Genomic DNA, 10,630 nt, shown 5'->3' with positions numbered 1-10,630 from the left:
TTAGTCATATTTGTGGTAGTTCCTCAGGTGACGGTGGTATGTGGATGACTGGCGGAAGCGATGGTAACACAGGGAGCAGGTATAGGGCTTCTCTCCTGTGTGAATCCTCTCATGGGCCTGCAGGTTGGTCTTGTGGCTGAAGGACCTTCCACATGTGCTACATGTGAAAGGTTTCTCTGGCATATGGATGACCTCATGATTTCGGAGGTCTGAGACTTGGTAGAAGGCTTTCATACAGTGGGTACAGACAAATGACCTCTCCTTCCTGTGCTTTTTCTGGTGGACTGAGAGGTTACAAGGATATTTGAAGGCCCTGGAACATTCCTCACATTTGTATGGTTTGAGATCAATGTGGAGACTTTCCTGGTGATCCTCACATACGTAATTTGCCTGGTTATTCTGGTAGAGAGGAACAGGCTCAGAAGTACACTGCTCTGGCCTGGAGAGGAACACTGGTAACCCCATATGGATATTTTCAGAAGAATGGGGTGTTGGGGACATTTCCTGGGACCTACATGTGCTCCAAATTGCTCTTCTGGAATCCCAGAGAACTCCATAAGAAACACTTCCCTCTTCAGGCTCAGGATACTGTCCTCTCTGGATAATGAGAAGGGAATCCATCTCATTTTTGAGATTGCTAATACCACTATTTACATCAGTGGTGATCAAGAATGTATTGCGGCCACCTTCATTGTCTTCAGACTGGTCTGTTCTGGAGAGAGACACTGCTTGTACCTCCATAGGGATATGTTTATAAGCAGGTGCCTTCAGGGGTTCTGCTTGGTACCTGGAGGTGCCTTGACTTGCTCTTCCGGGATCCTGAGGAACTCCATAAGAAACACCTCCCTCTTGAGGCTCAAGATACTGCCCTGTCTGAATAATGAGAAGGGAGTTCATCTCATTTCTAGGACTACTAACACCATTATTTACTTCAGGGTTATTCAAGAAAATGTTTTGGCCATCTTCACTGTTTTCATATCCTGTGGAAAGAAGAGTCTATGAAATTGTGCCCAGAAAGGGGTCCTCACACAACACCCCTCTTTTCTCCAGGTTCCCTACTAACCTGTTGTCAGTAACATGTCTTGGGGGGTAGGCAAGGGTGTTCCTGCATTTGCTTGTGTTGTAGTTGCTGCTGATTGCTGCTGTTTCAAAAGCTTGATGACTTCTTTTAAGGTCATGCTCTCTGAAAAGAGGGCTTCCTGCCCATGCATGGAGACATGAACCTGTAAACAAAGTCAGATGACCACTGTCAATGATTCTGTGGATTACAGAAGAAACCTCCCCTCACTTGCATTCACAGGATCCCAGGACTATTTGTTAGCTCATTTGTGTATTGCCCATCTGTTCTCTAAAGTCACTGTTTTTGCAAGTGTTTGAGTCACTATCACTAGGGAAAAAACAAAGTTAGGTCCTTAGGTATGGCTACAACATTTTCTTTAACTGATCAGCACACTAAAGGAGGGTCAGATGAAGTTAGGCCAGTCTGGAAACAGGGACTGGCCCCTTAAAGAAAGGCTGTGTATTCTTCTGGGGATTGTCCCCCAGCCCATATCTCATACAAAGGATATTTCAATTATTACCAAATGGCTGTCTTGGGGGAAAGCTAGTCTGACCCTAAATTCCTTGAGTGGTCTCTCATTTCTGGAGACCCTCTTAATTCCCTTGATTAGAGCTGTCTCTCTGTTCCAAAAAGGCAGTCTTTTTTTAAGTCTCTATGGCTAGAATTTCCTCATCAATCTGTAACTCCTTATTTTCAATCTTTCGGTTGCCCCCGGGACCCTTGCTATCTCCACATTCATTCTTTGGTTCATGGCAAAGCTACTCCAGAGAAAGATTCCACTTTAGCCTCCAGAGGTGGCCTAGCCTGACTCCAACTTAAGATTAGATGCCATCTTATTACAAGTCAAAAAGAAATTTGTTGCTGTTTTCTGTAACACTTGAATTTGACTGTGACTTGACTCATTCTTTGAAATTTTACCTGTTCTGCAGTCTATACTCTGGCCATATCCTCACGTCAACCCTGATAAGATAGTCTGCCAAATAATTTTGAAATGTTCAGCCAAATTTCTATGCAAACAAAAAAATTCCCAACCCTTGGATTCCCCCTACTCTTAAAGTTTTTTAAGCTATATAAACCCCATTGTCTCCTGTGTTCACTGCTATTTCAGGCCTGTCTAACAGAAAATAAAGCTTGCTGAATTTAACCAAAAAATTGGGTAACAGTCTTTATACTTGTTCAGTGGGATTAACAATAGGTATTTTGTTTCCTGACTAGAATCCTCAGAAACTCAATTGTGATTCCGGAGTACCTGCCATTTTGGTGTCCTAGCCTAGGACTGACAATCTTTATGTTCTCTCTTTGAATCGCATGTCTCTTCCATTACCACAGGGAGGAAGCTGAGGCTTTCACATTCCTCATCTCCAGCCATTAGTCTGTCTCTCCCTCTCCAACTGTCACTTCCCTTTGCTGTGTGAACGGTCTTTATTTCCCGCAACTTCAATTCCTTGTCTCTCCCACTGACTACTAGCCCTAGGCAAGGATACCCGTTAAAAGAGTTATAATTTGGGGGCTTTTTGTTTATTTATTATTGAGTCCTTAACAGAACTAACACCTGCCTGAAGCAAGCTCAACAAATACATTATCTCTATAAGTTGTACACTAGCTCTGCTCTTAGGAACATGAATAGACCATTAGCGAAGTGGTTTACTTGGAATTAAGTTTCAATCATGAAATTCTCAACTTAAAACAGAGTGCAAGTGTGAAACAGTGAATAAAACAAACTGTGAAATGTAAACTTGTTTACAGAGTAAACAAATGACAGGGTGTGGTGGTTGACACCTTTAATCCAGCACTAGAGAAGAGGGCCAGCTGGGGCTACACTCAGAAACCATGCCTCAAATTGAGAAAAAAAATTAATTAAAAAAACTGACCAAACAATCAAATTGATACTGAAAGAAAGAAACAAACAAACAAAAACCTAAAACACTAAGTGATTTGTACAATGACTTCCAGTAATGTGTGTAAGGGGTATTTGAAAAATTTCTCCACCTAGACTATTTCCATCAGTGACTTAGAATTATGCAAATACAGACTTTGAAATATGATCCAATGTAATTATATGTATGGTAAGATTTTTGGACTTCAAATTTTGCATCTAAGCACCGTTATTCATCAAGGCATTTCTTATGGGTGTGTAAGTGTTGTGTAAACAGGTGAGAGCCATGAGAGGCATATTTTTTTTGAGACAGGATTTCTCTGTGTAGTTTTGGTGCCTGTCCTAAATCTCATTCTGTATACCAGGCTGGCCTCAAACTCACAGAGATCTGCCTGGCTCTGCCTCCCTAGTGCTGGGATTAAAGGTTTGCACCACCAGGGTTGGGGATTTAGCTCAGTGGTAGAGTGCTCACCTAGCAAGCACAAGGCCCTGGGTTCGATCCCCAGCTCAAAAAAAAAAAAAAAGGTGTGCACCACCACTGCCCAGTGAGAACCTGAGAACCATATCTCAACATCAGAAACCTAACTCTTTTCTTTTTCTTTTTTTCTTTTTTCAAGACAGGGTTTCTCTGTGTAGCTTTGCATCTTTCCTGGAACTCACTTGGTAGCCCAGGCTGGCCTCAAACTCACAGAGATCTGCCTGGCTCTTCCTCTGGAGTGCTGTGATTAAAGGTGTCTGCCACCACCTCCCAGCCAGAAACCTAACTCTTACATTTCTGCCACCCCAATATTTTAGACAGGGGATCTTTTGACATATAGTAACTGACATGGAAAGCCAAGTAGCCACTATAATCCATAGTTTTCTGCTTCCCAGGTCTGGGGATCACAGGCTAGTGAGTTTTAGCCAGGTTCCCATCTCAATTTTCAGTATTACAATATGGGCACCTCCCTGACTGAGCCATGTCATAGACCCATGGCATCTCCTATAAAGCCTTAAAAGCTCTACTCAAATGTCAACTCTCCAGTCTCTCTATGACAATATAAATTATTTAAATTTAATTATGACTCTAAACAATTGATGCATTCCTTTCTGCTTTATTCATGCTAATTCAGAGCACTGAATAGTCTCTCCTGTAACAATTTCAGAGAGAGAGAACAATCTCGCTAATAACAAAAATAAATGAATAAAATAACAAAAATAAAAATAACAAAAAAATTCACTAACACTTTCTCCTAATTTATTCCAAAACGCAAATGACAGTCTTTCCTTCCAGCTTAGCCACCTCTTTCCGCACTTACTTACCATCACAGGAGGCTTCAAACACTCATCCGTCAGACCCTCCATGAATCTCCTCATGTTTCTGCCGCTTGATTCCCATTTCTCTTTCAAGGCAAACTTGTCCTTGCAGCGCCCAGTGATAAGAAACTGCCTCAAGACCAGTTTAGAAATCATCTGCTCCTTGCTCTGCTGTTCTGGCTGCAACCATGAGGTAAACCTCTCCCAGAGTATTTGCAGCTCCCGCTTTGCATGGGAGGCACTGTCATTTGGGGGAAAGTTGGGATGAGCAATTAAGGAGTTAGAGATGTCCTCTCCAGACTGCACAGAGGAACCCTGGGTTGAAATAAACTCTGGATCGTCCATTTCAGTATAATTTTTTGGTGACCGGTTCTTAAAGGATTCTCTGATCTGTGAAGCCATTCTGGTCAGGATTCTCAGAAAGATTCAACTATGGACGTTTGGTATTTGGCTTGGGACTTGAAGATCTGCTTTAACAATTAGTAGATATGTAAAAGCTGCAAGTTCAAAAGAGAAGAGACACTTAATTAAAGTAAAAAAATCAACTGAGATTTCTATTACTGCAGATTTCATGGTTTCATAACAGTAAATACTTCATCCTAGTCCTACACAAATGCTTCCAGACAACAGACCAATGAGTCACTGTAAAGTGGAATATAGGACTCAATAGGGGAAAAAATCCTGTGTTGAGGATGGGAAGATGTACCATAAGAACACAGCAAGTTGTGCAGAAGCGTGGGAATATCTGTTCCTCCCTTGCAAATGGTGAAGTTATTGTGGCTAATCTCCAAATTTTAAGTCCCACCCTTGTCTCCCACTTTAAACTGCCATAGAACAATCTTTCCATAAGGAAACCATTAAAGTGGATGACCAGCAACATTAAATTCACAGAGCAGCAAAGAAATGTCCATTACACACACATCACTTGGTCCCATCCTTGAGTAGCTTCCAGAATTTAAACCCTTAATCAGAGATGTTGTGCAAAAGACCACACTCCACCATTGAGAGCCCCCCGAAATTACGATGCAGAATCTTGTACAGCCCACAAATGATAATATACATAAGGGCACAAAGAAAGGAAATCCTTCCATTCTCTAAACTTAACTTTCTGGGGTTAATCTCAAGGGTGATTAATGGATTCACTGGAAGATGCTGTGTGTCTGGCCCTATGCTCTATCTCATCTGAGATTCTATCCAAGCTGTCTTCTTTTTTGGTGTCAGGCTTCAGTGAGTCAATCTGTGATGCTGATAGGTTTGAGAATGTGATTAGATCACACCTCCTGTGTCTTAGTGCAGCAGCTCACAACTTTCTCCCCATTACTCTCGAAATACAGCAGGAGGGTTGGCAGTCTCAGCACAAACAACTAGCCTAGGAATACCAAGGTCAGCTTGGCCTAACGTGAGCAGATGTTGCCTAACTAGAACAGCAAAATCAAGCAAGCAAGCAAACAGAGGAAAGACACTTTTCCCACTGATTGAATCAGACATGGAATCCCACCTCAGGCCCAGCTCTGCATCTCTAAAACAATGGTTGAGGCTTTCATGGAAGGCAAACACATCCTAAGCAAGCATAACAAGTCACTGTAGTGAAAGGGGACAATACCACACTGAGAGGGAGTATCAAGACTGGCATTTATTTCCCATGACAACTGTTCCTGTGTTCTCACAATGACTCAATCCAAACTTGTTGAAATGTCCTGATTTCGAAAGGGTTTTGGATCCCCTTTGCAAATGCAGTAGTGAACAAGGTAAAATCCTTAGCAGTAAATTGAGACAGAGGGCAAGAGGTACTCAGGAGGTATCTGAAACACAACAGAAAAGACATGGGCTCATCTCTGTAGGCAAAGAGGGGCTAACATTTTATTGGGTGGAAGCATACAATGTTTGGTAGACATGATGTGAGAACTAGTCTGTGGAGGAAATAAAATGTTGTGGCCAAATAATGAGAAGGTTTTTGTTGTGTCTTTGTCGTGTGTGTGTGTGTGTGTGTGTGTGTGTGTGTGTGTTTGCAAAAGGGTATCCCGTAGCCTAAACTGCTCATAAACTCACTAAGTAATTGAGAATGACCTGTACTGCAATCCTATGGCTTCTATCTCCCCTTTGATGGGGTTCCATAGCTGCCTCAGTATTTCAAGCATCATTGTTTGCTGGTCTGTTTGTCTTTGTTTTTTTTTGTTTTTTTTGTTTTTTTGTTTTTCCCCCGGATACAGTGTCTCTATGTAGTCCTGTCCTGGAGTTCCCTATCTAGACCATCCTGGCCTGGAACTCACAGAGATCCACCTGCTTCTGTCTCTTGAATGCTGAGATTAAAAGCATGTGCCACCACTACTGGATTTCTCCAAGCATTCTAATCGATAGGTTCAATTCTATGCCCTGAAATTCACAAGTTGAGATTGTGATATCAAAATTGTAGTCAACTGCAGCACAAAAGTCAAAACCCTAAATGCCATCATCCTAAAGAAAGAAGGAAGTCAAGTAATGCAAAATTCTGAAGTCTAAAGTCTCTTAAACTGCACTACTGAGAAATTTGAATGTTAAAACCCTAAGCCAAAGTTTTCCTAGAAGAATAAAAACTGAGCTGATAGTGTTAAAAAGACATATTCTGGGAATCAACTAATGAAAACATATGCCAACGGCAAAACCTCACTGTAAAAATCATCATTTGTCTGCATTGATATTCATTCCTGTTGAATGAATGTTAAATGAATGAATATGAAATTCTGGATTTTAGTAAGTTAAAGAAATACTGATCAGGGGACACATTCATATGAAAATAGTTGATTTCATGAGAATAAGAACACTCATGCTGGACACAACCAGACCCCAGGAACCCCCAACCTTTGCTATCCTAGTTGCTGGCCAGCAGGGAACACTTCTGTGGGCAAGATCCCCCATCAAAATCCCCCATCAGATCCTGCAATCTACAAGACCCATGCCCTCCCCAAAAACTACCATACCTTCCTGAGACAAAGAATCCCCCAGCTCCCATTGGACCAAAAGCACTGACAGATCCAAGAACAGCTCCCTCAGACAGAATCTGCCAGCTCCAATTAGACCAAGTCTAAGACTGGACCAGAGTGGCCCCCTGAGACACAGTCATAGAAAGCACAGATTGGGTCAAGAGCAGCTTGCTCAAACCCAGGAACCTCTTGCACCTTCCTCTTGGAGGAAGAGATGGGTAGACACCAATGGAAAAATACACACAACATAAAGAACAATATCGCATCACCAGAACCTAGTGGTTCTACCATGGCAAGACCTGAACATCACAATGAAGAAGAAGCAAAGAAAGTGACCTTAAAAATAACTCTATGAAGATGATAAAGGCCTTTAAAGAGGAAATACAAAATTTCCTTAAATAAATTGAGGAAAAGACAAACAAAAAATTGGAAGAAATCAATAATCTCTTAAAGAAAGCCAAGAAAACCATGAAAAAGCAATTAAACATGTGAAGGAAACAGTTCAAGACCTGAAAAATGAAACAGAAGCAATGAAAAAGACACAAACCAGGGGAATGCTGTAAAATAGAAAATCTGAGTAAACAAACAGGAACAATACAGATGTAATCATAACCAATAGAATATAAGAGAAGAAAGAGAGAATCTGTGTTTAGAGGATACAAGAGAGGAAATAGATGCATTAGTCAAAGAAAACACCAAAGCCAAAAAAGTCATAACACAAAATGTCCAGGAAATCTAGGACACCATGAAAAGGCCAAACCTAAGATTAATAGAGATACAAGAAGAATACCTACTTGAAGGCACAGAAAATATATTCAACAAAATCATAGAAGAAAAGTTTCACAACTTAAAGTAAATACCTATGAAAATACAAGAAGCTTATAGAACACCAAATAAATTAAATCCCCCCCCAAAGTCCCCTCACCAAATAATAATTAAACCACTAAACATACAGAATATAGAAAGAATATTAAGAGCAACAAAGGAAACAGGCACAGTGACTTATAAAGGCAGACCCACCAGAAAAACACGTGAATTCTCCATGTAGACTTTGAAAGCCAAAAGGTCCTAGACAGCTGCAATGCAGATACCAAGAGACCATGATGCCAGCCCTGACTAATATACCCGGCAAAACTTTCATTCACCATAGACAGAGTCAACAAGACATTCCAAGACAAAACCAGATTTAAATAATACCTATCCACAAATCCAGCCCTATAGAAAGCACTAGAAGGGAATCTCCCACTTACAGAAGTCAGATTGACCCACAAAAATTGATAACCTCACAGAAGCAAATCTTGAAGAAGGGAAATACACATACAATACCACCAAAAGATAACAGGAATTGAAAATCACTTGTCATTAATATCCCTTTGTATCAATGGACTCAATTTGCCTATAAAAAATCACAGGCTAACAGAATGGATACGAAAACAGGATCCATCCTTCTGTTGCACACAAGAAACATACCTCAACTTCAAAGACAGATACTACTTCAGAGTATAAGGCTGGGAAAAGACTTTTGAATCAAATGGACTTAAGAAGCAAGCTGGTGTAGCTATCCTATTAGGATATTATCTAATATTACAAAATAGACTTTAAACTAAAATCAATCAAAGAGATCAGGAAGCACATTACATATTCATCACAAGAAAAGTCCACCAAGATGAAGTCTCAATTCTAAACATTCATGCCCCAAATACAAGAGCACCCACATATGCAAAAGAAACATTACTCAACTTTAGATCATACATCGAACCCCACACAATAATAGTGGGAGGCTTCAACACCCCACTCTCACCAATGGATTGATCTGCCAGAAAATAATGGATCAGATGCTATGACTCAAATGGCCTTTATCGATATCTACAGAACATTCCACCCTAACAAAAAAGAATATTCTGTCTTTTCAGCACCCCATGGAAGCTTCTCTGAATGAACCACATACTCTGTCACAAAGAAAATCTCAACAGCTACAAAAAAAACTTGGAATAACCTCCTACATTTTATCAGACCATCATGAATTAAAGTAAGATTTCAACAAAAACAAACATAACAGAAAGTCTATAATCTTATAGAAAATGAATAATGCTCAACTGAATCACCAAGGGGTCAATGAATAAATAAGAAAGAAATTTAAGACTTCCTAGGGATCAATGAAAATGAATGTACTACATACCCAAACTTATGGCACCCTATGAAAGCAGTACTAAGAAGAAAATTTGTAGCTATAAATGCACACATAAAGGTGAAGAAATATCACACCAATGACTTAACAACACACATAAAATTTCTAGAACAAAAAGAAGCAAAGTCACTCAGGAGGAAAACATGCCAGGAAATGATCAAATTGAAAGCTGAAATAAATAAAATAGAAATAAAGAGAATTAAAAAATCTATGAAACAAAGTGTTGGTTCTTTGAGAAAATAAATATGATAGACAAGCCCTTATCCAAATTAACCAAAAGGCAGAGAGGGAACAACTAAATTAACAAAATCAGAAATGAAAAGGGAGACATAGCAAAAGACAATGAGGAACTCCAAAGAATCATCAGGTCCTATTTCAAAAACCTGTACTCCACAAAATTGGAAAATTTAAAAGAAATGGACAATTTCCTGGACAGGTACCACATACTAAAATTAAATCAAGACCAGATAAACAATTTAAATAGACCTATAGCCCCTAAGGGAATAGAAACAGTCATTAAAAGTCTCCCAACAAACAAAAGCTCAGGACCAGATGATTTCAGTGCAAAATTTTCTCAGAATTTCAAAGAGCTAATACCAATACTCTTCAAATTGTTCCACACAGTAGAAACAGAAGAAATATTCCCAAGTTCTTTTTATGAAACCACACAAAGATGAAACAAAGAGAGACAATTATAGACCAATCTCCTTCATGAACACTGATGCAAAAAAAAAGAAACAAAACAAAACAAAACAAACCTCAATATAGTACTGGCAAACTGAATCTAAGAACACATCAAAGAAACTCTCCACCATGATCAAGTAGGCTTTAACCCAGAGATGCAAGGATGGTTCAACATATGAAAATCTGTCAATGTAATGCACCATATAAACAAAATGTAAGAAAAAAAAACCACTTTATCGTCTCATTAGATGCTGAAAAAGCCTTTTAAAAAATCCAACACCCCCTTCATGATAAAGGTTCTAGAGAGATCAGGAATACAAGTGACATACCTAAACATAATAAAAGCAGTTTACAGCAAGGAAATAGACAACATCAAATTAAATGCAGAGAAACTCAAAGCAATTCTACAACAATCAAGAACAACACAAGGCTATCCACTCTCCCCATATTTATTCAATATAGTACTTGAAGTTCTATCTATAGGAATAAGACAGCAAAAGGAGATCAAGGGGATAAAAATTGGTAAGGAAGAAGTCAAATTTCACTATTCTCAGATGATATGATAG

At 39.6% G+C, this 10,630-nt stretch overlaps 1 protein-coding gene across 1 annotated transcript; it reads right to left on the bottom strand.

Moving 5' to 3' along the window:
• Positions 1–4,634, bottom strand: LOC118597749 (zinc finger and SCAN domain containing protein 4C-like). Its single transcript, XM_036209429.1, has 3 exons — positions 4,239–4,634; positions 1,064–1,223; positions 1–980 (listed from the first exon to the last, which is right to left on the bottom strand). Exons 1-3 carry the CDS (start codon positions 4,632–4,634, stop codon positions 1–3), a joined length of 1,536 nt encoding a protein of 511 aa, XP_036065322.1.
• Positions 4,635–10,630: the final 5,996 nt, after the last annotated feature.

This window comes from Onychomys torridus, chromosome 1 (assembly GCF_903995425.1).
Source record: "Onychomys torridus chromosome 1, mOncTor1.1, whole genome shotgun sequence".
Classification (NCBI taxonomy): domain Eukaryota; kingdom Metazoa; phylum Chordata; class Mammalia; order Rodentia; family Cricetidae; genus Onychomys; species Onychomys torridus.
Note: the sequence above shows the minus strand (reverse complement) of the source record. Positions and strands in the feature narration are given on the sequence as shown.

Excerpts from the sequence above, each read along its gene's own strand:
- LOC118597749 (XM_036209429.1), bottom strand. The coding sequence starts at position 4,634 with ATGGCTTCACAGATCAGAGAATCCTTTAAGAACCGGTCACCAAAAAAT. Across the intron at positions 1,224-4,238 it reads GTTTGAAGCCTCCTGTGATG|GTTCATGTCTCCATGCATGG; the intron begins GTAAGTAAGTGC and ends CTTTGTTTACAG. Across the intron at positions 981-1,063 it reads AGACATGTTACTGACAACAG|GATATGAAAACAGTGAAGAT; the intron begins GTTAGTAGGGAA and ends TTCTTTCCACAG.